At 26.5% G+C, this 27,264-nt stretch overlaps 4 protein-coding genes across 11 annotated transcripts in view; 2 read left to right on the forward strand and 2 right to left on the reverse strand.

The window, feature by feature from the left end:
* Window positions 1-51: 51 nt before the first annotated feature.
* LOC126903760 (uncharacterized) lies at window positions 52-2,706 on the forward strand. The gene is made up of 2 exons (XM_050682226.1): window positions 52-631; window positions 797-2,706. Exons 1-2 carry the CDS (start codon window positions 574-576, stop codon window positions 2,329-2,331), a joined length of 1,593 nt encoding a protein of 530 aa, XP_050538183.1. The 5' UTR covers window positions 52-573; the 3' UTR covers window positions 2,332-2,706.
* Window positions 2,707-4,872: 2,166 nt separating this feature from the next.
* Window positions 4,873-10,101, forward strand: LOC126904147 (protein lin-28 homolog). Its single transcript, XM_050682901.1, has 4 exons — window positions 4,873-5,443; window positions 9,089-9,318; window positions 9,385-9,545; window positions 9,615-10,101. The coding sequence occupies exons 1-4, from the start codon at window positions 5,404-5,406 to the stop codon at window positions 9,907-9,909; spliced, it is 726 nt and encodes a 241-aa protein (XP_050538858.1). The 5' UTR covers window positions 4,873-5,403; the 3' UTR covers window positions 9,910-10,101.
* On the reverse strand, window positions 10,044-15,540 carry LOC126904145 (persulfide dioxygenase ETHE1, mitochondrial). 8 transcript variants are annotated; one of them, XR_007703669.1, is made up of 11 exons: window positions 15,155-15,539; window positions 14,940-15,084; window positions 14,651-14,836; window positions 14,410-14,592; window positions 14,111-14,227; window positions 13,856-13,999; window positions 12,859-12,962; window positions 11,638-11,758; window positions 10,872-10,969; window positions 10,431-10,540; window positions 10,044-10,325 (listed from the first exon to the last, which is right to left on the reverse strand). XR_007703669.1 is itself a non-coding variant. In XM_050682900.1 (6 exons), exons 1-6 carry the CDS (start codon window positions 15,266-15,268, stop codon window positions 13,950-13,952), a joined length of 795 nt encoding a protein of 264 aa, XP_050538857.1. In that variant the 5' UTR covers window positions 15,269-15,539; the 3' UTR covers window positions 13,741-13,949. The 8 variants fall into 8 exon arrangements, 1 of the variants encoding a protein (XP_050538857.1); XR_007703667.1 differs by having other exon boundaries at window positions 10,599-10,969; XR_007703665.1 differs by having other exon boundaries at window positions 10,431-10,969; window positions 12,859-12,959.
* Window positions 15,541-16,985: 1,445 nt separating this feature from the next.
* LOC126905608 (midasin) overlaps window positions 16,986-27,264 on the reverse strand; it is a 35,133-nt gene continuing 24,854 nt past the window's right edge. The window contains exons 39-55 of the mRNA XM_050685492.1: window positions 26,853-27,053; window positions 26,497-26,681; window positions 25,175-25,916; window positions 24,888-25,114; window positions 24,403-24,823; window positions 24,217-24,345; window positions 23,442-23,830; window positions 23,216-23,372; window positions 22,997-23,131; window positions 22,054-22,857; window positions 21,805-21,990; window positions 19,739-20,837; window positions 19,508-19,683; window positions 19,072-19,446; window positions 18,351-18,653; window positions 17,653-18,042; window positions 16,986-17,289 (exon numbers count right to left, since the gene is read on the reverse strand). Coding sequence (XP_050541449.1) covers window positions 17,119-17,289; window positions 17,653-18,042; window positions 18,351-18,653; window positions 19,072-19,446; window positions 19,508-19,683; window positions 19,739-20,837; window positions 21,805-21,990; window positions 22,054-22,857; window positions 22,997-23,131; window positions 23,216-23,372; window positions 23,442-23,830; window positions 24,217-24,345; window positions 24,403-24,823; window positions 24,888-25,114; window positions 25,175-25,916; window positions 26,497-26,681; window positions 26,853-27,053 — 6,090 coding nt within the window. The 3' untranslated portion in view covers window positions 16,986-17,118. The remainder of the gene's footprint in view (window positions 17,290-17,652; window positions 18,043-18,350; window positions 18,654-19,071; window positions 19,447-19,507; window positions 19,684-19,738; window positions 20,838-21,804; window positions 21,991-22,053; window positions 22,858-22,996; window positions 23,132-23,215; window positions 23,373-23,441; window positions 23,831-24,216; window positions 24,346-24,402; window positions 24,824-24,887; window positions 25,115-25,174; window positions 25,917-26,496; window positions 26,682-26,852; window positions 27,054-27,264) is intronic.

A 27,264-nucleotide genomic window follows, 5' to 3' on the forward strand; every position in this document is an offset into this window, starting at 1 on the left:
AAAGTAATCTTCATTTCTCTATAATTATGTGTACATATATTTTATTTTTAGCTACTAATAATTAATAACTTCAATTTATAATAATTATAAATTGAAGTTTTGTTTTATGAATATTTTAAATATGTTTTAATAATTAATTTAATCAGAATTATTTGTATATACTTGTTAACTGGTTGAAAATAAATAAATTTCATGGATACACTAAGTAGTGTATTTTTACTAATCATGTTGATTTCCGCTCTACTATAAAATCACCTACAACTGTAATAAACAACAGATAAAATAAAAATATTATTTATTGTGCTTCAATACTTTGTGAATACTTTAAAATAATGGCAAATTTCATAAAAAAGTATTGCGGAACTTTGAAAAAGAAGATTGGCTGCATAAAAAAGAAGAAAAGTAACTATGCATACTTGAACATGTTACGCCGATATTTAGGGGCTATTTTTGATAAATTGATAATCTTTCATGACTAATTTCTACAAAAAATAATAGACTTAATTTTATTTGACAATACTTTGTTTAGCCATCCTGTTAGATCGCGAATGTCAAACCAGCACTCAAACTCAAATGGACGTACCATCACTTGATGCGACTGCAAATTATAATAAACCCATTGCTATATCAAGTGATAATTAAAATTTATTTTTTTTTTAATATTTATAATTTTACTGGATTATTAACAAAATTATCAAAACTTATTTATAATTTTATTTATATAAATCATATTTAAATAATTGTTATTAACATTATTTTATTTTATGTACGTTATTACTCAAATTAAATAAACTAGAGGGACTCACCCAGACTAATCCAGTCATTGAATTAAACGTGTCAGGAACCCAAGTTGTAATTGTTGTTCGTACAGAAACTGCGGCACAAAGCTTTGTATCATATTCTGAGCAATGTACACAGGTCGGTTCCGTTACTGGGATGATTGAGTCGGTTACGCAAACTGTTGAAACTACTTTAGATGTCAAACATATAGAGACAGGTTCACAGTGCTCTGTATCATATTCCGAACAATATACACAGGTCGATTGCGTTGCTAAAATGATTGAGTCGGTTACGCAAACTGTTGAAACTACTTTAGATGTCAAACATATAGAGACAGGTTCACAGTGCTCTGTATCATATTCCGAACAATATACACAGGTCGATTGCGTTGCTAAAATGATTGAGTCGGTTACGCAAACTGTTGAAACTACTTTAGATGTCAAACATATAGAGACAGGTTCACAGTGCTCTGTATCATATTCCGAACAATATACACAGGTCGATTGCGTTGCTAAAATGATTGAGTCGGTTACGCAAACTGTTGAAACTACTTTAGATGTCAAACATATAGAGACAGGTTCACAGTGCTCTGTATCATATTCCGAACAATATACACAGGTCGATTGCGTTGCTAAAATGATTGAGTCGGTTACGCAAACTGTTGAAACTACTTTAGATGTCAAACATATAGAGACAGGTTCACAGTGCTCTGTATCATATTCCGAACAATATACACAGGTCGATTGCGTTGCTAAAATGATTGAGTCGGTTACGCAAACTGTTGAAACTACTTTAGATGTCAAACATATAGAGACAGGTTCACAGTGCTCTGTATCATATTCCGAACAATATACACAGGTCGATTGCGTTGCTAAAATGATTGAGTCGGTTACGCAAACTGTTGAAACTACTTTAGATGTCAAACATATAGAGACAGGTTCACAGTGCTCTGTATCATATTCCGAACAATATACACAGGTCGATTGCGTTGCTAAAATGATTGAGTCGGTTACGCAAACTGTTGAAACTACTTTAGATGTCAAACATATAGAGACAGGTTCACAGTGCTCTGTATCATATTCCGAACAATATACACAGGTCGATTGCGTTGCTAAAATGATTGAGTCGGTTACGCAAACTGTTGAAACTACTTTAGATGTCAAACATATAGAGACAGGTTCACAGTGCTCTGTATCATATTCCGAACAATGTACACAGGTCGATTGCGTTGCTAAAGTGATTGAGACGGTTACGCAAACTATTGAATCATCTTTAGATGTCAAACATATAGAGACAGGTTCACAGTGCTCTGTATCATATTCCGAACAATGTACACAGGTCGATTGCGCTGCTAAAGTGATTGAGATGGTTACGCAAACTATTGAATCATCTTTAGATGTCAAACATATAGAGGCTGGTTCACAGTGCTCTGTATCAACTTGCGAACTTAGTACGCAAACCAACTCCGTTACCAAGGAAATAAAAGGTATTACTACAATTTGTTATACTAAATATTGCTATAACGCCATAAAAAATCTTGATTCTTTATGATATAGCAATGCTATACTTAAATAGCTTTAAGCTCTAACCAATATTGAACTGCTGATAGAGTTTATTTGTTCATTCGAGTACTTTTTGTCTTTTTTTTGTTGAACTAAAAAACTGTCAATAATTATTTATAGTTCAAAAATGTTGTACATATTTTTCTAATTTGATCATGTAAGCTGATTGGAAATGTTCATAATTTGTAAAAATATGCCATCAATATTAATGTCCGAGGCATTACTAACGCCTAGTTTATCATTTTAATAATGTAATTTATTATTTTTCAAAAAATATTAATTTAAGTTTGCTAATGAATAATAAAAGAAAATAGAATTAGTTTGTTTATAAATCGAATTAGAATATACAACGTGATCGATTAAGGATAAGACCACGCATTTTCTTGAAAACTATTGAGTATTTTTAATTTATTATTGTAGAGTTTATTGAATCAAACAATATTTCCTTTACAAAAATTGAAAATATTTATTTATTAATATTTATTAATGAAAATATTTATTCCTATTATGAATTTCACACTTATTTCGAATCGATATTTTTTGTTAAAATGTTAAATAGATTGAATTGTTTTTTCTAATTAATTTTTTACTAATCAGTTTAATACTGACCTCTATAACTCGTAGTAAACTTTCTTTAATGAAGTGTTAGAATACAATAATTTTATTTCAGAATTTTCTATAACATACGGAATTTTCAATTCGAATTTTGAATACAAAAGCGAAAAGATATTTGTAAATGCTTTTTATTTAATTTAATAAAAGTATTTATTTTACTTTTCGCTATTGTAATGTAAATTTGATTAATATGTAATTTACATACTCTTGTGGAAGTACAGAACAGGCGTAGAAATTGGCGAATATATTACACTCCGACATTGCAAAACTGAGCCAACCGAATGACGCTCCGCCCCTCACAAAAAATACAAACATAATCTTACTCCTTTACTTATTATGTTTTCTTACTCAAATTTTCCCTAATTATGACTAATAATTAATGGCCTTAGTTCTCTCTGAGATATTTACAACTTTAATATTTACAAAATTAATATGTAAAATAAACAATTTTAGAAGTTAGTTTATACCTATTCTATGTTGTGCGTATTTTTTATGTGGATTGGTCGAAATAATCACTGGAAATGCGAGCCATAGTATACAAATTCGTTCAGATAGCCTTTTAAAGACAATATTTACAGTTAAAATTGTACAGTCCATATCTAATTATATTTTATTTGTGATAAGAAAACTTTTTTTTGAATATCACTTCCATGTCAAAGTTTATACACTTTTTATCATCATGTATAATGAAATAGCGCCTCAGTATCTACTAAATTAAAAATATTATTACATTTATATTTAACCATAGGTTCAAAGTAATGCAAAGCCTTTTCAAAATTTTAGAAAAATTACATGTATAATTATATTTATAATATGAAGGGAGGAGAGATTACATATAATAAGCCTTTCCGATAATTTTATTGAAATTGCGCCTATGTATTTAATGTCATTTTATAAAATACTTGTGCTAGAGAGGACGGACCAGGCCCCTTAAGTGAAACGTGGGATGGTATTACTTTTCCACTCGTTAATATTCAATCATTTTAGTAGGAAATTTTTCAATGTATGAGAATATTAGAAAAAAAGTATTTAAAAAAAGATTTTACAAATTTAAAAAAATTGTTCGATTGTCAAAAATAATTGTTTCGCTACCCCTTTCCTATATTTTTTTCAAAATAGCCCTATTGCAGGACCGTGGTTCTGTTTGGCAAACTAGGCAACTACCTAGGAATCCATCTTAGTCTATATTAGCTAACGCTTGTAATCTAATAATTTTATGTTTAATGAAATATATAAAAAGGGTCTCTATTTTGGCAACTGACGAATTAAATTTCATGGTAATATTCAACTGGCTATATTGATTAACTTCATAAACTTAGAATAATTTTGGTTAAATTGTTGGGAAAAACGCAATATTAAAATAATAATCAAATGTTCTAAAGGCACGAATGTAAAATCGAAAGTAGTTATATTATTTTGATAAAATTTATTACAATTAGTGACAACTTATTATTTTTTATTACTCATTAAAAATTTGATCTACTTATCAGTAATAAGTAAGAACTCAAATTCGAATTACCAAACTATAAAAAAGTAACCATTTTATACTGTGTAGATACTTAAAAAAAGAGTTATATAAATGAAGCCTTATTTTTCGTCGGGGAAAAACTTCTCTAGAATTGGCGGCTGCGCGACTGTGAACATATGATTATTAATGGGAACAAATGGCGCCAGATTAATAATAATAATATTATTATGTTGTTATTATTATTATCATCATCATAAGAGAGAGAGTTACGGTCTACCAGACGGCTATGTTACACGCACGTGTATTTTGGAGCTCATAGACCGTCGAGACAGTGGAAGTATACTCATCGGGCAATTATGGGAGTGTTACGCGAACAGTGCGCATGCGCCACGCTGTTCATTCTTTGGTTGGGGGATCTAAGAATGGGAAAAATGCCCCGTCCCTCTGCTTACGCACTATTTACGCACCGCACGCATCCAAACACAACCCTGGGCGCTCATGCCGCATCACTGATGAAAACGTGTAGACATAGCTGATTTGTGTACGGTTTCCATAATACACGGTGCACCATAAAAATAATAATAGTGTTAATAATTTTATCATGTTTTGAACTTTTTTCCCTAAAAGTATCGACGGTGTGTACGTTCAAAGATTTTTAATTTATTCTAGTTGAGTTGCAACATTGTTCCTTTTTTTTTACAAGTTTTTCATTAGTTTTTTTTTAGTATTACACATACTCGTCGCTTTCTAAACGAGAACAGTTTAGTTTACGAATGCATCCAAAACTGCAGTTGCACGTTCAATGTGTTTTTAAATTTGGCGCGTGCGTGTAATCGGACATATTTATTTCATTACTCTATTTTAATTTACATATAGTTTATTTTTAAATTAAATATTATAATTTAAGTATAACTTTATATTAATTATATCAAGTTTTGATTTATAAAAAAAATTAACCCCAGAAACACTTAGTACAAAATGAGTAAATCTCAGACTGAAAATGAAACTTCAAACGGAGGTGAGTCATCAAATAATATTTACAATTATGTTTTGTACGTAGGAGGATAAATTAATTTTTTTAATTGTATGATAAACCAACTTTCCTACATTTCTTTCGATAAAGTTGAGTATAAATGAAGAATTCATGAGAAATTAAATTTTTTGTTTTGAAAATATTAATTTTTGAGCTTTAATTTCAAAAGTCCCATTTTCAGTTAACATTTCGAATGTTTATTTTATTTAATTACAAACCTTGGCAGTTTTTTTATTTTGCCACTCCCATCTAGATTCTCGTAGTCAACTATAATTGCTGCGACACAGCAGTTGCATGAAAGACTATTTTTAGGTATTTTGTTGATTTTTTCTATGTTCAAAGTGTAAGTAAGATGAAAATTATTTTAATACGATCCACGCCTACTTCATGCTTTGTTATCTTATCGTATGAATGAAAAAACAATTGAATCCTATATTATCACCAAACAAAATAATTTATTGTTATGATATACTATCATACATGATTAGTGATCATGTACATAGTACGCATGTATGTATGATTTACGTTTTGAAAAAAAAATATAAAAGTAAATATTTACTTAATAATATTTTTCTCGATTAATATAATTACTGTCAAATAAAAGCGTAATTTTTAAAATGGATTATGCCAGTATTAAATTAACACAAAAGCAATATTAATTTTTGAATTGATATATAAATATAAATATTGTATTATTACGTAAGACTTTTAAGCACAGTTCAAATAATTTTTTTATATTAATAGCGCCTTGTAGATCAATCAATTCTGATTTTTTGCATAAAAGTATGTAATGTTCTGGAAGTGAATAGGTCAATTATAAAAAACATATATATACAGTTTTAGAATTTTATGTAAAGAAGTTGTTACAATTATTCTTCACGTTTCACGTGTGAAAATAGTTTCATACTCCAACATTTATAATGTATATCGTTTTAGTAATTAAATTGAACTATATATATTTATTAGTTATTAATATACGTATTCCACAGTTGGATACTTAAAATAGATTATTGTGGTGTTATTTTAGATAAATTAATGATACGATTTAAATTAAATAGATAAAGAAAATATTTGCTTTCTTATTCATGAATCAAAATTCCTGCTTTAAAAGAGGGGAGGGAGCAATAATTATCATAACTCCGCCTCCTCTAGACACGTGGAATTGCATCGGGCATTATAAAATACCTTGTTCATACAATTTTCTCTTCCTTTTGTATTGATCTATTTAATTTTATGCTTTTATACATAGATTTATTAATATTGAATTGGTTATATTTATAATGAGGAAATAAACTTGAAACTTTTGAATCATCCATGTACTAATTCTATAAAATCAAAATTATATAAGAAATGATTTAAATTGAAAGTATTTATATTAAATACTTTTTAAATTTCATTGTAATTATTTCGTTGTATATAATGTTATACCAAAAAAATATATATTATTATCAACAACCCTACTTATTTTCTTTACTATGTGACTAGCAATTCTAAATTACTCAATTATTTATATGTTTTTATTTATAGTGCTAAAACTAGTTTTGTAAACCTAGTGATACTAATAAGTTTTTAACTTTTCCTTATGGTTTTATATTAATGTTAAAAAATTGAACTGCACCATTTCAGTTAACTTTTTTAGAACGATGTATCTTAGAAAATGTCTTAGAATTCTCTGAACACAGCGTAACTTGCATTCACATTCGTATAAAACCGTTTACACTGCAGCTGGTGTTTATAGAAATGGATGGTTCCTTATTTAGGGTTTATTTCATCGAAGTCCTAGGGTAGAAATCTCAGCATTGAGCAGGTAAACAGCCCAGAGAAATGCAGATGCTTTACAATGCAATCTTGTGCCACGTTGCCAAAATCACGATAATTTTATACATTTCAACCCCCGTAAACGAGCTACAAACTCAAGTCCGATACATTTTACAAAAATTACAATACCAAAAATTCCAATTTATTATATTTTTTCTTCTTTTGCCAAATTATGTTTTAATTTGTTAATATACAGTTGTTTGATAAACATAGGCCATCCGTTAAACTATTTCATAATATAATGTAATTAACTAAAAATCACACGTTATTCAATTAATTTTTTTCTTTGTTTAAATGTTAGTAAAAAAATCGTTCCTTAAAGTTTTTATTATTTAATATCGAAATTCAATAAGATACTTTAGGGTTGCTATTAACTCTTACGGAAAATATACTGAAATTATTTAACATGAAAAAAATTAGAAAATGAAGGTTATGACCTTGAGCGATGGTGTTGATGTAAACATATTGCAAATGTAATTTACCGTATATGTAATTTCATCAAACTTTTTTTTCTTTGCTGTCCTGTTGTAACATCATACTGATATGACAAATTTTTAAAAACTACAGATGAGATTGATCTACTTAAAAAAAAAAAATTCGCTACCCAAATGGCACCCCTATTACGTTTTTCTATGTATATGCTTAGCCATATTGTTCGAAAAACCGGATATTTTTACATTAGCGTAAACATGGTTTACTGCCAGCGATAGTGCCAAGTAATTCCGTCATTCATCTCATCATCTTTAATTATTCATCATATTCAATAGTATATCATCTATTGAATATGATGATTTAGATGCCTCCTGTATTATCAATAACGCAAGATTACCAATGTTCTCAATTCATAAATTTTTGATGATTATTTAATTAAAAGAGATTAAATAATTTTTTAAGTTTAAAATTAAGCATTTCATAATGCTTGATATGACCTTTCAAATACTTAAGACCATAATTGAAAAATTATCAAATCATACTTAATTATGTATCATTACTCCAAATACCGCCTTGTTACTATTTCCTAGCATGTGTGTTAATGTATTAGTAGGGATGGCGCTTGGAGATTGTCAACACGCATATTATAACCAGCATTAGTGGATGAATGTTAAACAAAATATATTTTCGATTATACTTTATCTCAAAATTTGACAATTGAGATATCTGTCAATAACGATAATAGAAGTTCAGTTTTTTTAGATAGTTTTGATCATGTCCAACTCTATTTTTATAATCTATAATTTATCTTTTCTAATATGAGTGATTTTGTTTTTGGAAAATTTTAAATAAACAAAATAATCTCAATTAATTTCATGTATAAAATAATTGTGTCTATAATTATTGCTGCCAAGGACATACATACATTTTTTTAAAATACACTTCAGGAAAAAAAAATTAAAAGTTACATTGTAATGTTATTATTTTAAAATTTTAAAACATAATATATACACAATATTATTTAAAAGAACCAGTTTTTGGAGGATTGTATATTTTCCAGTGGGACATGCCTCTTTTGCCTCCCTAATGAACCCATGTGTATGTTGCATATGTTTTATAATACAAATACACTGTTTTAACCATTGAATTGATATAATTGTAATTTTACATCCGTTTCGTGCATATTTATAAAAATAACCTCAAATTTGACTTACAATAATACAACACCATAAAAAAAGAATAGATAGACCATTTGTGATTTACACACGATCAATATTATAACAGGTTTTAATTTCTCAAAAAGAAAACCGTTTAATCAATAATCCTTATTATCTTTAACATTTTACTTTATAATTATACATAAACAAAAATGAATTTTAGTTTGTTTAGAGAATGATAAGTTAGCAAATTCTATCAAAGACGATTTAAAAATTAATTCAGATAAAAATGATGTTGACACCCAAACATCAAGTGACGGTGAAAATCCAGGACCAACCACAGGTAAATTATCAGAAGGTGTCCGCAGAGGTATTTGTAAATGGTTTAATTCCAAAAAAGGTTTTGGTTTTGTCACTCCTGACGACGGCGGTAAAGATGTTTTTGTACATCAAGTAGGAAAATTGTATGTTGTTATTGAATAAATTCACTGTACTTATGTAAGAATTATTATTTTTTAGCGAGTAATTAAAAAGGAAGGATTCAGATCCCTCAGAGAAAATGAGCACGTGGAATTTACTTGTCATGAATCAGATAAAGGTCTAGAAGCTACTCGAGTCACTGGTCCTGGTGGTAGACACTGTAAAGGGTCAAAAAAAGCATATCCTCCTAAAAGACTGAGGTAGTATTCTTTTATGTAAAAGTATATTTCATCTAGTAATTAATAAAAATTTCTTGTTATTTCAACTAGATGTTATAACTGTGGAGACTTTGCTAATCATATAGCCGCTAAATGTACAGAAGGTCCAATGCCTAAACGTTGTCATAACTGTAAATCAACCGAACATTTAATAGCTGATTGTCCTTACGCACAGACAAAAAATACTGGAAATAAGACAAATAAAATTTCTCAAAAAAAATCAGACCGACAAAAACAAAAATCAAAGTCTAAGTCAGAAGATAGTAATCCTGACAGTGAGCTTCCAGATGATTCATCTAAACTTAACGGAGATGAAAATAATGACAAACAAGAAAGCTCCATTTGAGTATTACAAATAATAACATAAAATAATAATTAACTTTAAATACATGGAGATTAATATTTTTTTTTATTAATGGAGTTTTACAATATACCTTAGAAAAGACTTTATATACCATTTTGTAAACTATTTTTTTCTAATTTTAATGTTGACAACAATTATTCATCAAATAAAATAATTTATTTGTATAAATTTTTATATTAGTTTAACAGATTTTATTGCACAAAATCAATTTTACCGAAATGATCTTCTTTTAATTGGTTTTAAAATTAATATTTTATCATTTGGTTTTTCTACAATGTTTACTTCGTTTCGGCAGCAGCATCCATAAAATGCACAAGCAAATATACAGCAAGCACTTAGTCCCATGATAATCTTTACCTGAGAATGCATTTCTTTTAAAATGAAATCTTCATCTTTATCTATAATTAAAAGTTAAATGATATTTACTGTTTTTTAAGTTATGATTTATTATTAGTCTAAAATTACTATTGGTACAATTTTGGTGTAGAAGGTAAACAACCTACCCAAAATTTATCACTTGATAATGAAAATTAATGATAATCAAGGTACTTGTGATGACCATCATTATAACCAAACTTGATTCAGCTCAAGTGACCAAAACAACACCTAAACTCTAATTAGAATTTTGTTGTTTATTATATAGGTAATGTATTATGGGATATGACTTATACCTTCTATGATCTTTAGTGGTTTTTATTATTTATAATGTTACTACACCAGGTTCATTAAAAATTAAGGAAGCAATTGAACTTGACTACCATACAGATTTTAATATCTTAAGATTTTTCGATAGCAGGGGTTATTAATAAAAAAATGTGTACAACCCCTCAAATTGAAAATAATATATATCTTTAACACATAATTTATTTTTAATTAAGGAGTTGATCCTTATTTATTTATGTATTTTTTGGTTCATTGACATTAAATGTAATAAAAAAATTTACTAGGAGGTGGCTCTGTTATTATTGCTTGATGTAACCATTTTTTCAGATCAGTTTTATTCAAAACACATTGCCCAACATTTTCATTCCAATAATAAAATCTATACAAATAAAATTTTTATTAAAAATATGATCTATGTAAATTATTGGTTTTTAGTGGCGTAATTAGTGGTTTGTTCTGAAAAGATATACATAAAAATATTGTTCACTTCCTCTCTAAACAAAAAAAAATTGCATCTTCACCATATAATTATTTTTGTTATTGGTCAGATATGACTCCCATATATTCCCCCATGTTTTCCCACTGTTGGTTTTTAGCTGGATATTCTTTTATAACCTGCTTGTTAAAACAAATCGATGAGTTATTCAAATATCACTAAGATTGCTATTGTTAGGGATAGTTATAAGCTTTTACGGGTAGATTAGACAAATCTTCTCACTCTTGGTTGATGAAAAAAATATCTCAATATATTAAAAATTAATACAATGAATAAAAGCATAAGTGATTTTAAATGCTGTCATAAAAATATAGCTTTTATTGGTTGTAATTTTTAAAAATTATAAACTATAATACCCTAGAACTGTAGAAGTGCAGCTTGATTAGTGGCAATTATAGATGATATTTGACAGTGATTAAAATCACAGTCATAAAAATAGTAATCTAAGTATTTTATTGCATTACTTATGTGGATAATATCTTTATGCCGTGTTATCTAAATACGCCACTAAATAATTAATATTTACTAAAAATAAAATTGCAATATTTTACTTGGAACATTGACATATTTTAGAAGAATTTACGGTACAATACATTTCTACACTTTGGCAATCGTCATTTTGGGTACATGGCATATTGTATAAAGTTGTATTTCGATATTTCAAGGAAGAACCTAAAAAAATGTCATGTATTTGATTACAAACTATAAGTAAAAATTAATATTTATGCAAACAATAAAATTAAGTTTTATAAGATCATAAAGAAAAATAAAAAGTAATTTTCTGACTTATTTAGATTATAAGAATCTAGTATAGTATTTAAGTAGGGTCAGCGGAAGAGCAAATGCACTTTTGTACTTCTCCAGGTGCCGCACTTATTAAAAGAACTTAAATTAAAAATAAAAAAATGTCTTTTTTTACTGAAAAAATAATTTAAAGAGAATCATAATATCTAGCGCGAGCTTTTATTAAAATACAAATTTAAAGACAAATAATCGTGTTTAATCACTTCCATGAAAATGGATCAATGATATTTATATTGACACAACAAAGTCAATATTTCAAGGGTACTAAAAAATTATGTGCTTTAAGATTCAATTTAATAAATTACAAAAAAAGCTTATTATAATTCGACATAGGCCATCTTGAAAATTGTTGAATAAAAGTCTTTAAGCGGGCGTCTATATACTTATTTTTGCGCATCAAAACATATCTTAGGAGAGTACAAATCCTGGAAGGCTAGTTGGTTGTAGAGAGATAATCTATACATCAAATTAAAGTTGATAACATTTTTACAACTATACATGAGCGATTTTTTATATAAAAATTTTAAATAATGTTATAGGCTTTTTAAAAAATATAAAAGTATTATTTTTCAAATACATATATCTTTTGTATAGGTTTTTCAAAAATTACCTATCTAAAGATTTAAATAATGTGGGGTCACAGCTTTAATTTGATGTATTGATCATCTTATTAAGACCAACCAGCCTTTCAGAATGTTTATTGTCCCGAGACATGTTTTCAAATTTTTCAATTATTTACGTCTCCTTGTGGTATAACCTATAGAAGCCGTTTAAAAGTCTATTGCTACGTTATAGCTATAAAATAGAACATTTTAGCATCCAATATTTTTAATTTCTGGTAATTCTAAAATTTGGATAGATTTTACTTGAACTCCTTTTTAAAAATCAATTTTCGCATGTTTACAGTTGAGTGAATGTTAAGCACTCCCAACTTATATCTATAGTTATATCAAATTAAAAATCGTTACCTTCATTGTTTATTTCTTCTGATTTATTAGAAAAAAACGTTGAAATTAATCGCAACAAGATGCAACATGTTGTAGTAGCGTTCATCTTTAGAGCTATATATCTACTAAATAAAAAGTTTTTGATTACAAAAGACATCATGCGTTATTTTATGTTAATAAATTTGATGAGTTAAAATTATAATGGAAGATTGAAAGATAAACACGCAATAACCCTTAAAATGATGCAAGATAATATTCTAATTTTTCAAAGTTTTTATTGTTCAGGAGAGGTAGGTAATAGGTCATATTTGAACATATACGACAGTACAAGTAGTCTGGCTTAATTAAAGTATATTATCAAATAAAATTATATTTATTTTTAATACACTAATTTTTATAAATTAGAGTGAACAGTGTTAACTTTACACGAAAGCGTAATTTCGTATTTCATTGTCACACAACATTACGCCAAGTGAGGTCTCATTAACATTATGCTTTGGTAATCTAAAAATATTTCACCAGGGTACAAAAAATAATAATAATTTAATTCAAAAAAATGTATTTAAAACTGTCAGGTGTTATAAAACACCATAGACTGAAATAAAGGAAGCGATTTGGGTTACTCAGCATCTCATAAGATGTCATTATTAACCCCTACAAGTTTTTCGAATTTTCTAAAGTATAAAAACTACTAGTTTTTACGAAATCTTGTTTTGTAATATGAGTGTGTATATTATCATCGGTGTATAATTTTTTTTACTTTAAACATAGTAACATGTTTTTTGTTTTTAATTTCCTAATGTTCAAAAAATGAATATTTTAAATTAAATAAACTTATTTACTCCCTTTTCAGTTCACTATTATTCACAATTTTAGTAAATTATCGGATTAAGAACATAAAAATATAATAATAAATATGTATTTTTACACAAATATACTTTAGAATTTGATAAATAATAACATAATTGTTTTACAATCACATATTGAATAACCATGATAATATAATTTATCCACTTACTAAAAATATATGGATTATCAAATATTTAACATTAAAACAATTTTTAAATCTATCGATGGATATAACAAATAATTTACAACATATTTTCAAATGATTAAAAATTATCTTGAATACCACATTTGAGATTTGCTGGAACACTAACATCTGAAAATATAAATGATTTATTAGAAAAATTTAAATGTATTATTATAATTAAAAAATAATAAGTAATATTCAATATATAAAATATTTATCACAAACAAAATGTTTTTTTACCAATTTTTTTAGGGTATGCTAAATTTAAATTATTCATAATTTCAATAAATTTTTCACAAGTTTTTGTTAAACGAGGGTTATTCATCTTTTCTTCCCCAACAGTAGAAACAGTTTGTCCTGTAAACATTTTGGGCACAAATAATGTAATTTAAATATTTGAAAAATTATCATGGCTATCTTTCAAAGCATAACTAGTACATATTGTATGTATATCACTGTGGTTCCATAAATTATCACTACGATACACATTCTAAGATATGTTATTTCTCTTGCATAGATAACTATATCTCATTTTTTACCTGTGTAATCATGAGCTGGATATATTTTGTAATAATTTGGTAATGAATAAATTTCTTGATAAACTGAATTATAAAGAGTTCTAGGATTCCCTTCTTGAAAATCTGTTCTTCCACAGCCACCAATTAACAGACAATCACCAGTAAACATCATGCCTTCACTATGGCATACGTATGTTACACATCCTAAAAAATTATATCCTTACAATTATTCAGTAGAGAATTGATTAATTTAATATTTTACCATTAGTATGACCTGGAGTTGATCTAACTTCAATTTCATAACTTCCTAATTTAATTTTATCACCGGAACTTACATAAATATCTGCTTTAGCACCACTCTGTGTTGATATTATACTCTGGCAATTCGGTAACATTTTTTTCAATGAACCAGAGCCAGTAACATGATCAGCATGAACATGAGTGTTAGCTATAGAATTTTTATAATACAAATTATTAAACTTTGATTACATTAATTTTTACCTTAAAGTTTTGATTAAAAAAAATTATATTTTTAAAAGCTTTGCACTAACCACAGTACAAAAGATTTAATTGCAGTCTTTTAATTATTGCATAATCACGGTTAACTTGCTCAAGGACAGGGTCAATAATGATTGCATCTTTATTCTCATTGTCTGCTAATAAGTAGGTGTATGTTGATGATTCTTTGTCAAATAACTAATAAAAATAATTATATGAAATTGAAAGTTATAAATCATATGATTGAGTAAATTATTTAAGTGTTTACCTGTCGAAAAATTAACATTATTTTAAAATTACTTGAGTAATATCTACAGTTAAAAGATTCTTTTTCAATCAAATTATTTCTTAATATGTAATTGATAGAACAATTTAAACGCATTTCGTTTATCAAGATTTTATATTTTAGTTTATCAGAGAACAGATAAGATTTTTAAATATTAGAAAATTAATAAGTGTCAAACAGAAAGAGAGTAGATAGATAAATCATTTATTTTAATATATAAAAGCAATAAGTGGAATGACTAGTTCTTCAAAACTAGTATATACCCTGCAAATTCTTTAGTTTTTGTTTTTCCTTTGGTAAATCAAATTGTTAAGACTGTTTAAGATATTTTTCAAGCTATTTTTATGCTGAAAATCATATAATATAAATTTTTAAATTTTATGTTTAGTTAATCACAGATAAGATAAAGTTTTATCTTATCTTATTTTAAACTTTATCTTATCACGACTGTGGTTTTCTAATGGAATAAATTTTATAATTAAATCGAAATTTTACTTTTCCTTATAGGCATAAATTGGAATTGGGTCTTAGCGTATCTTAAATTTGTAATGAATTTTCAGTGATTATTGAATTAATTATTTTAGAAATTATTAGTAATAATCATGTGCGTAATTAGGAATTAGAGTCCATCCATGAGACCTATTTAATGTCTTGTGAGACCTAGATATGTAATGTTAAGTAAAATAAAAAAGTATTAATTTGTTTTTTTTTCACAAATGTCTGCCTTTATTTGATGGGTAAATAACTTCAAGGATTTGAATTTTGTTTTTGCATTTATACAATGATCGAAGTGGGGGCCTATGGAGGGATAGTGTCACTCTATTTTTTAAAATTTTTTAGCATTACACTTATTTTGCCCATAATATATCCCCCTCAATATTGTACAATATACATAAGGCTTATCAATTTATATGGGGTTTTTAATTATAAATTATAATTTTGTATTGATTGATTTCCCAAAATTGATGTACAATATAGTAGTAGGTTCAATCATTTGTTTAAAGTATCCATAGTATTTTCATTAAATTATGATAATTAAAATTGACCAATATTACTGTATATTGTTTAAAATTCAGTTGAACCAAAATTAATAATAGAGTAAAATAAAAATAGATGACATCCATTCACTTCAACCACTGTGTATACAAAAATAGACAATCTAGCTGCAAATTATTTCATACTATAAGAAATTCAAATTGAAATTTTTTGAATGTTCAGATTTTTTTTACTTTTTAAAGCATGTTTCATATATTTCATAGCTTTTAATATTTTTTACACATTTATTTATTTTTCGATATGAAATTTTATTAAGACAATTATTAATTAATATGTGTGCATACATTTTGCACATTAAGTTCTTTTTTAGAACTTAAAATTCTCTATTTTACTTATTTACTTTTGCTATCACAATTAATTAGACTTATTACTTTGTTCTGCTGGGATATCGTTTATACTGCGAATTTTATTCTTTTCAATATTTTCTACGAAATATAATATAATGATATATTATATAGCTATTTATAAAATTTATCAAGGTTTAGAAACCATGACATCAAGGGGGCTAATTTTAAGCTTAAGGGAACTAAGACCTCACCTAGTTATGCTAATGGTAATAATAAAATTAAAAATAGTTAATAATATTGTTTAATGTTTAATGAATTATTATACTAAAAACAATATAGTATTAGAAGGATTGATAAATAAGTAGTATATTGTGTTTTAATGTCTTATTACATTTTATTAAATTAAAATGGATACATTGTGATACCTTGTGGTATACCAGGATAAGAAGTAAATTGTCAATTAAAAATGATTGATAAATACAAAATATTATTTATTAAAATAATTATTTTTACATAAAAATAAAATTAAAATAACAATTAATTTAGTCACCATAAATAGTTTGATATTTTTAATTATTTCAAAAAAAAAAAAAAACTTCCATTTTAAATAGTTACAAGTTCAAACCATTCTCGAAGTGCATCGCTCAATACACTAGGTAACTTTTCAACATCCCTTAAGATAACGTAAAATGGGAATGGGAAATTATCCATATAAGATTCAATTCGAACAGTATTATTTTCAAATATTGGCATTTTGACATCTAATATAGATTCCTATAAAAAAAAAAAAAAAAAACAAATTAAATATTTACATAAAATAAAATTACAGCTTATTTTATGTAAATATTTTAGATTGTCATCTATTATTAAATCAAACTATCTATAATATATTGAAAACTTTCTTTGAGACTTTTTATCATTTTTTATTAATTACTATCAATAAGTAAAAATGGATTATATTGAAATAGTATTACACTATTTTAAAGATTAATTCGTAAAAACTATGCTTGTGTTTAAGTTAATAGGAAAACCTACATAGCCTAGTGCAACGGAATCGAACCCTGATACTTATGAACCAAGGCTTGACACAATGTTGACCGATTTGTATTAGATAGAAATATTAAATTTTATATTTACTTTTGAAGTTGGGTTGTCAATTACAAGAAATACAATTATGACCCCATTTGTTTTGGCAGATCGAATGGCATTTTTTACAACGTCTGGTCCTTCACTTTTTATACCACGACCATCACTTATAATTACTAACAATTGAGCAGGCTGATCACCACTATCTAATCGACCTCTATCTTTAAATGATGTTGTTGCTATTTCTATCATCTCACCAACTTTAGTTTTCTGTTCATCAAATGTGAAATTATGTACTAGTTTAGCACCTGATTGTTCAGCAAAAGGTTCTCCCAATGGATGAATTATTTTAGCTTGCTCACCAAAACTCATAACTCCCAGTTCCCCAGCTTCAACTAGAGTTAAAGCTTTACTAACTAAAGCTAGAGACTCGAATGCCAACTAAAAAAACAACATATGATTAAATAATTTAAATTACAATTAAAAATAAAACATTAAATGTTTCATAAATTGAATATTTTATGAGATCAAGTAACTTTTTGACATTTTTTTTGTTATTTATAAAAATTCTGAGTAATTTTACAGCTAATCTACTGATATCAACATTATTTACATTTATAGTTTTACCATCAATTTTATACTACTTGAATTTGGTTAGTTACATATATAAATAGGTAAATTTTTTTTTTTCTGAAAAATAACGAAAAGTGACTTAAGCCCTCCTCTAAAATATTTCTAATTATATTTACCACTTTAGCATGACTATCCATCATACTGCTAGAATTATCAACAGCCATTATAATTTGGTACTGTCGTTTGGAAGGTTTGGTTCTTCTAAGCCATATTTTATCTTTTCTAAATTGACTAGCTATGTATGGAATAACTCGTCTCATATTTATTCTACGTCCTGTTCTAAAATCTCCTTGAAGTCTAGATGCTTTACTTGGTTCTAATACTAACCGAAGTTGTTCACTGAGCTCTTGAGCAAGACTAGATGTAGCTTCTATACATTTATCCCATGCTTCATTTTTATCAATTTCTTTATTTTCATTCTAAAAATATTTTCTATGATTATTCAAAACCTACTGAAATAGTTTGTTTATAAAAATATGTTAATTATAGACTACAGATAAAATTAGGTTCTTCCCTTAAACCTCCTTATAAGAGTAATAAATTTATTTTTTTAATGGCAAAATATGTTGTAAACTAGTTTATTTAATAGATAATAATTTAATTAAGAAAATGATTGATTGATAACAACTTTTGGACCAATATTTCGGAAGTTATTAACATTTTATATTGATGGATGGTGGTGAGTCATGGGTCGTTGGAATGTATAAATTAAAAAAATAAAAGATCTTAACAAAATGTCTTGCTGGATAGTTTTGAAAAACAATTTTAATGTTAAATTATTATTTATTGTTTATAATTACAAATTATAATATTGAAATAGAGAATGAAATACTATACCTCTAACCACTTGTTAAACTGTTCTTGTAATAGTTCCTTATGATCATTAACATTCATATCTAATAATTCCTCATCACTTTTTATTTCTCCAGTATAAAACATAGTATTTGTTCCTCTTTCAACTGTATGTGTTAAAATTATATCACCATCAACATCAATTTTTTCGTCATTTAAATTTTCATCATCTAAATTTTCGCTTTCATTTGTAGTAGGTTGATTACTGTGTTTATTTGTTTTAATTTTTTCGGATACTAAATCTTCTCCTAGTTTTAGCTCCTCTTCATCAATATTTTCTTCCATTTCAATATCATCATCTTTTAATTCTTCACTCGACTCATCTTCATTATTAGGTAATGGTCGATTCTCAAGTTGCTCCTATAATGGTAAAAATAATGTCATTTGAATGAATAGTAAAAATATATGTAAAAATACAAACATTTAAAGCAGCATCTAAAGTTTCTGTATCGGATTTTTTAGATTCTTTAACATGTTTAAATAAATCTCCTTTTTCATTATTATCTTCATTTTCATTAATACCACTATCCTCTTCATTGTCTTCTTCTTGAGCACCTGTAGTTTTAAGCCTTTTTTTCATAGGTCCAATACTTTCAGCTACAAATAATGTCACATTATTAGAATAAATGTTTAAAAATAATATAAAACTTACATAAGGTTCTATCAGTATCCTTTTGTCCAGGTCTCATTCTTCGTTTTTTTTCTTTTATACCAGATTCTTCACTTTGTGCACCTTTATCTTGATCTGTGCTATGTCCCTGTTGTGTTTCTTTACTTTCTCTTTGAGATCTACCAACACCTTGCTGTTCAGGACCAGTTGCTTCTTCTTTGTTTTCTTCTACATTATCTTGATCTTCTTTACCATCTGAATTTTTACAAATTTGATCTTTAGAACCACCATTATCAATGTTTGAAGGTTGGACTTCAATTTTACTAGATTCATCTTCTGATGGTTTTATATTTTCTTGTTGTTCAATTTTTTCATTTTCTTCTCTAGGTTCTTCACCGGTTTTTTTTTCGTCTTTCTTTCCTCCATCATCATTTATATTGTCTTCTTCATTTTCTTGGATATTTTCATCATTTTCATCATTTTCATCACCTTTATCATCCTCAATTTTATTGCCATTTTCTTCTTCATCGCTTGTATCTTCTAGATCATTTTTATCTTTTTTTGGCTCTTCATTAATTTCATCTTTATTTTCTACATTTTCCATATTTTCTTTCATAGTGTCAATGTCAAAAGGATTCTCTTCACCTTCATCATTTTCATTCATTTCACCCTCATCTAACTGTAAATCATTAGGCAAGTCCATTGGTTCTGGTTCTGGTGGAGGAGGCAAATCTCCATGATGAGGATCGGAATGATCTTCTCCAGCATCTTCACCATTTTCATTTATTTCATTAATATCATTTTTATTATTTTTCTGGTTCATTTCTCCAGTTTCATCTTGTTCTTCTCCATTTTCATTATCATTTTTAGCACCTAATTGCTTGTCACCAAAATCATCTCCTCCTTTCCCATCATCTTCTTTTAGATTTTCATCTTCTTGATCTTCACCGTTTTCATCTTCAGAATCACTACCCCATAATTTTTCATCTAAAGTATCTGCACCTTCACCAGTTTCTCCCATTTCTTTATCTTGGTCATCATTGTCATTTTCTTCGTCATGATCACTATTTTCAACTTCTTTTTCTAAATCATGTAATTTACCATCAAAATCATCTGACATTTCTACACCTTTTTCTTCTTCCTAAAGTGAAAATGCTAAAAATTAGTAAAAAATTTTTTTTTGAAATTTTATGTCAGGTCTCTAGTTAGACCCATAGTACTTTTAAATACGGTCAGTCTTTTAAAGTAAAATTTTGATTTGACATTAAATTTCTAGTATTCAGTGGATAAATAAATATTAATGAAAATTTCAAGAAATACTGCAGATTTTTAAATATAATACTTAAGAATGGGTAAATAATTTTTTAAATTTTAAAACAAAACTTAGATGAAAAAATATCTCATACTAATTTTTGACACGATACCATGTTTCCCTCAACTGCCCATTACGTTATCAACCTAAATGAAAGTGTATCGGGATCTGAATCATAAGTGCACAGTGGCCTAGTGGTAAGGTTTGTCTCTACAACACCTTGGGTTGACGGTTTTAATCCCGTATCGCTTCTCTTTTTTTCACAAAATTTTCGGTACACTTTCTATAACCAGCTGTCAATCCCTGTTGGCCGTGCACTTATGATTGATATCCCGATACACTTTCATTTAGGTTGATAATGTGATGGCTAAGGGAAAAACAGTATCGTGTCATTTTTAAAAATTTACTGGGATTTTATAATAAGTATAAATGCCTTATGTCTAACATCTTAAAGAGATACAATAAATTAACTCTACTACTATTGATACTATTTTATACTATCATAATATTGTAAGAATAGTTTTGTGGTGCTAAGGTAAAGGGAAACTAAATGTGAAACTTAGGTTAAAAAAAATTATAAGTTTTTAAAGGTTTAATAATAATGTTGGGTTGTTCATTTTGTAGTATTATTTGTCTATAAAATAGTTGCTCCAGTCATTATCAATTTTGTAAAATTAAATTTTCAATGTACTTTATTAAAAAAAAAGTTTTATTTTTTAATTCATGAGCAGTTTGTTTCTTAGATTTAAGATTCTTAACTGAGCACCACATAATTATTACTTTAGGTTATCTTAACCTTAAGATCTTTCTGTGATTCAGGTTCATCATCGTAATTTTTTTTTGCATCTTCTAATTGATCTTGACTCTCTATTTGATCTGATACATCTTTTTTACCTTCCCCTTCGGTAAGACCCATACCACTTTTACCATCAGTTGATTCACATTCTTCTCCCTCTAAAAACTCATCTGGTACACAAAATCCCTAAAATAAAGGTCTTGAAAATATAAACTAACCAAAATTATATTTATATTAATTAATCCATACATTAGTAGCAAGATCAGTAAATAATGCAGAGAGAGTGTAACTCATTTTTGATAGGACTCTGTATGACATAGTTTGTTGAGTAATAAAAAATTGAACAAGTAAGGCATATTGTTCAAACAATGGTTGACAAGACCGTAAAATATTATCTCCAACAGATAATTTTAATACATTTTTTAATTGTTTGTTGATAAGATTTAAGTCACAAATTTCCAAATCAACAGATAAAGATTGAATAATTTGACATTTTAGTAACTTTTCATCATCATTATTTAATTGGGTATCATTATACTTTTTATATAGTTTTTCGACAGACTTGAGGACTAAATTAATTAATTGGCTAATTGCATCTAAAGATGTAGATGTATGTTCAGATGGAATGCTGGCATCAGTAGTAAACAATTCATGTTCAGCCCTAATTTTAGGAAATTGTTTTTCTACCATTAAAATTTCTCTGTAAAAATTGTTTATATATTGAGATATTAATTCACAAATAGAAACAGCATCTGCATAATCATTCTTTGTTATAAAATGTAATTTAGATAATTTCATAGCATTAACAGATTTTTCTTTAGTCATTAATGTCAAGTAATTTTGAGATCTGTTAATAATATCGTTAAGATTTGAAATAACATCATTAGTTATCTTAGGACTATCTATAAAACTACTATTTTTGTCTTCGGATGATTTAGATGATAGTAGATTAAATAATATTTCATCTGAATTGATTGATTGATCATAACATTGAATGTAAACTTTTAACTGTTGCAGAACATTAATACTATTAATAATATAATTTATTGGACACTGTAAAAAAAAAAAAAAAATTAAATCAATGCACAGTTAAAAGTATTATTATGGAATGTAAAGAATTTTTAACAATAATAATTACATTAATATATAATAATATTTATTGGGTACATTAATTTCAAATAATTTAGCTCACTTTTATATTTTCTGATGGATTAAAAACTATACTGTCAGATTGAGTGATGATGTCAGATAAATATAACATGCTTCGATATTGAACAAGTAGATCTACATGATAAGCTAATACTTTTTTAGATTTCCATGTCATTTTCTAAAATATATTTAGTTATTTTTTAAGCTATTAAATCAAATATTATAAATATAATTTAAATTTAAGATAAATGTTATAATTTACCACTAGATCATTAAGGAAACCCTTAATACGATCCATATCTTGTTGACCTAATTTAGGCTTTTCAGATGCTATTTTAAGAGCTGTAGTTTGTGATACTGATTTAATAAAATATGTTTCACTTTCTAACCAAGCACAACGAATATCATTATCTGCTGGTCTAGAAATAGTGGGAAATATGTAAATTATTTATTATAAAATACTATGCTTAAAAAATTAATTATTTTACTTAGGAGTCAAAGAATCAAAGGCTGCATTTATTTCTACTGGCGGCAAACGAGCAAAATCAATTGCATCATTAATTTTTTCACATGACATTAAACCAGATTTAAAAGATAATCCAATTTGTTGAAGGGCTTTAAATAATTCAGATAATGCTTTTCGCTTTTGTTGTAAAAATTGTTTAGCTTGAGATTTTTGTTTATCTTTGGGCAATTCCGAACTTATTTGTAACATACGTAAATCTTCAGCTGATTCTAATACACCATTTATAAATTCATTTAATTCAGCGATATAATTTGGATATTGACATTTATCCATGGTTTTGTGAGCTAATTTGGTAAGCTTCTTAGAATACTTATTGACATTTGCAAGAACTTCTGTAGCCATAGTTAAGTTCTAAATATATTTTATTTTAAATATAGAAACAAAATATCTAAAAACTTAATAATAATGTTATAAACACTTTAGAGACTCAGACATTAAGAATAGGGTAGTTAATAGGAAAAACTCTTGCTTAAATAGCGAGAGACCTGGGTTGATTCTCAGTCTGCTAGCATATTTTTTTTTAGTTTCCGAGCTTTTTACATTATTCATATTGAATTTTAATATTTTATAGGACGCTAATTATTTTTATAACAGTAAATATTATATTATGCTTATAACATAACACATAAAGAAGTAAAATTCATTTTTTTTTTAATATATGAAATAGAAACATTGTTGTAATTGAAATAGAATATATATATTATTTTTTCAATTATTATACAGTTACGTAAACTTACTATTGTGATTTCACACTCCTTTGTATAATCATTTAAATTGAAAGAAGGAAGAACATATGGATCTACTTTAGTTCCGGTATTATTATGTTGAATTGTCATAGCTGTAGAAGCAGGGTTATTTAAAATTTCCTACAAATTTTTAATTATTAAAAAATAAAAGTTTTAATTAAATTTTATAAAAATTACTTCATATTCTCTAGTATATTTATGTAAAGTTTGTTGAACTTTAGTAACTGTTTCTTTGATGGACCAATAATTTATATCATTCCATTTTATTATTTTCACAAAGTCTCGTAATTTTTTTTTAACATCAGCAGTTAGATTTTCTATTTGAGTATTTATATAACTTTCAAACTGAGAATAATATTTGTACAAATTCCAAGAAGCATTACACATTTCAATTTGTTCTTTGGATTGTTCTCTGTTAATTATATCACAATGAAACGTATATAGAAGTTTCAATCTTGTTGAGAACTGTCCTAATGTAGAACTCTCCATAAATTTTTGTAAAGTGACAATGAGTTGCTGAAAACTATCTTGTTTGTTTAAGTATCCATGAAAAATTGAATACAAATGGAACCACCATTTACAAGAGTCATTTTGCAGTCTAAAAATCAATATAATAATTGTTGTCAAAAATGTTTTGTCATAAATAATCATTTATTTCATACTTTTTAAATGTATATTGTAAACAGTTATTCCAAGTACTCAGTTCAAGATTTCGATAATCTTGAATGCAATAAGATACTTTTAAAACTAATTCATTTACACTAATACCACGATGAGCAACTTCTTCCCATTCATGGAGTTTTGTCAAGAGAAGTTCTAATCCAACAAGAAAACGACAAGTTGGACTACACCAATCAAATTCCATCATTCGGTCAATAACTTTCATTATCTATAATAATACATATTACAAGTAAAATTAATTAAAATTAAAAATATATATATATTATACTGTTTGAAGTGTTGGATGATCTGGCCATTCTTCAAGAAGACTTTTAATTTGATCTTCGATATTTCTAAGGAGGTCAAATGTTTTTATAGCATATTCTATATTAGAATCTCTATAAAAATCATAAAAACTTTTATTTAAAGGTTTTGTAGGATTACTTGCAATATCTGTAGCAAGAAGCATCCACGGAATCATTTCATTATCTAATGAATAATCTAAATACATAAATTTTTCTAATAATAATTTTCCAAACATACAAAATCTTTCAGAAAATGTATTTTTTATACGAAAAATTGCATCACTTTCATCGAAATCATAAGTTGTTGGTGACAACCAGTGAGTTAAAGCTGCCGGTCGCACTAATTGATCATGCAATCGACAAATATCATTTATATCTTTATCAGTTAGATTATACAGCTCTTCAGTATTGTTTTCAATAATATCACTATCAAGTGTATTAGGACCTTCAATATCATTGAAATCAGCCATTTTTGTAGTTGGAAATTGTTGCGTTACTCCTTGTGCAATATCTGCATCTACTGAAGTTACTTCACAAACTGATTTTAATTTATACAAACTTTCTTGCTCTTGTTTTTTATGTTCTTCTTCTTCTTGAAGACATTTCCAATTATATACAAATTTTTCAATAATACTTCTTATCGTGTTTATATGTTCAGTGGATCCACTATGTAAACGGCTTAAGTAAAGCATGTTATTTAACTCTTCTAAACATAATTTATACCACCTATAAAATAAAGCATTTGAAAATGGTAAAATATAAAATTTGTTATATAATGCAATATCTATATAGATAATTATTCATTTAATGTACAAGTAGAACAGAAAACACATAACTTTCAAAACAATTAACATTTTGCTTTAATTTTTTTATATTATTTATGGATTCTTAAACATTGTTAATATCATATTTTTTATTATTTATTTTTTTACAAATAGTCATATGATTTTTTTAGAATTTACTGATTACAGTGTAAAAAAAAAAAATTTTAATGAAATGTTTAATAAAGTAAAAGTTTTAAAAGGTATCATTTAAATTTGAAATACAAATTTATCTGATTTTTAAATATTATGAAATTATTTAAAAAGAAATATAAGAAAAATTGATTGATAAAACATTTTTTTAATTTAGACACAATCAACAATATTTTCAATCAAAGTTTTAGTAAATTTATATTTAAAACTAAGAAATCTGTTTTTATAAGTTAAAATTCTAAAATTTAGTCCTAAAAACTTTTAATACAATTAATAACAATAATGATAGTCAGTATTCATCTTATTTATTAATTATTTGATTCTTGAACTACCTAAATTTATCATTTGTATTCATAGAGGCTATATCATCCATATCAACCATTTCCATAATGTCAGGGCAATATCTAGGGAATTCGCCAAGTAATCTTAATAATTTTTCTTGATTATGTGTTATATGTGTTTCTCTTTCTAATGACCATTTAAAATAGTTTCGTAAAATTCTCATTCCATATCTCATCTAGAAATAAATTTTAAGTTTAAGAAATACTTTTATAACAATTTATGCTTAGGCTTTATATTGGGTATAACAGTGTAAATCAACTTGATTAAATCTTTATTAAAGAATGAATAAAAAAAATGAAAATAAAGAGATAATCAAAAATATATAATAATAAAATATTATACATACTTGATTGACAGAAAGAAGTATTCCACTAAGTACATCGGGATATGCAGCATAATGCTCATTTAATCGATCATGGAAACTAGCAACTGAAGATAACCAATTATCCATTTCACTTACAATTTGTTCCCGATTAGTTTGATCAGAATTTATTAATGAGTAAGTGTTACTATCTAATCCATACATCTTTGAAAAACGTGTAACTTCCTACATCAAAAATGATAATTCAATAAGTTACATAATTTCTGTTTCATTAAAAAATTATTGTGATTGTAATGTGTAATCTTTTAGAGATTAAAAACAATCAAGAAAGTGATAAAAATGATTATTCTAATATTAGCACTTAATTTAGATAATTATAGTAGCTATTTAATAATATTTATAATTTTTAAAGGTTTAAGTAAAAACAAAAATTTAA

Source organism: Daktulosphaira vitifoliae, unplaced genomic scaffold (assembly GCF_025091365.1).
Source record: "Daktulosphaira vitifoliae isolate Bord-2020 unplaced genomic scaffold, ASM2509136v1 Scaffold_4, whole genome shotgun sequence".
Classification (NCBI taxonomy): domain Eukaryota; kingdom Metazoa; phylum Arthropoda; class Insecta; order Hemiptera; family Phylloxeridae; genus Daktulosphaira; species Daktulosphaira vitifoliae.

Coding starts and splice junctions, on each gene's coding strand:
- LOC126903760 (XM_050682226.1), top strand. CDS start 574: ATGGACGTACCATCACTTGATGCGACTGCAAATTATAATAAACCCATT. Junction 632..796: donor TAAACCCATTGCTATATCAA/GTGATAATTAAA, acceptor TAAATAAACTAG/AGGGACTCACCCAGACTAAT.
- LOC126904145 (XM_050682900.1), bottom strand. CDS start 15,268: ATGCGTTTAAATTGTTCTATCAATTACATATTAAGAAATAATTTGATT. Junction 14,228..14,409: donor TCCAGCTCATGATTACACAG/GTAAAAAATGAG, acceptor AAATGTTTACAG/GACAAACTGTTTCTACTGTT. Junction 14,000..14,110: donor AGCATACCCTAAAAAAATTG/GTAAAAAAACAT, acceptor TTATATTTTCAG/ATGTTAGTGTTCCAGCAAAT.
- LOC126904147 (XM_050682901.1), top strand. CDS start 5,404: ATGAGTAAATCTCAGACTGAAAATGAAACTTCAAACGGAG. Junction 5,444..9,088: donor AAATGAAACTTCAAACGGAG/GTGAGTCATCAA, acceptor AATGAATTTTAG/TTTGTTTAGAGAATGATAAG. Junction 9,546..9,614: donor TATCCTCCTAAAAGACTGAG/GTAGTATTCTTT, acceptor TATTTCAACTAG/ATGTTATAACTGTGGAGACT.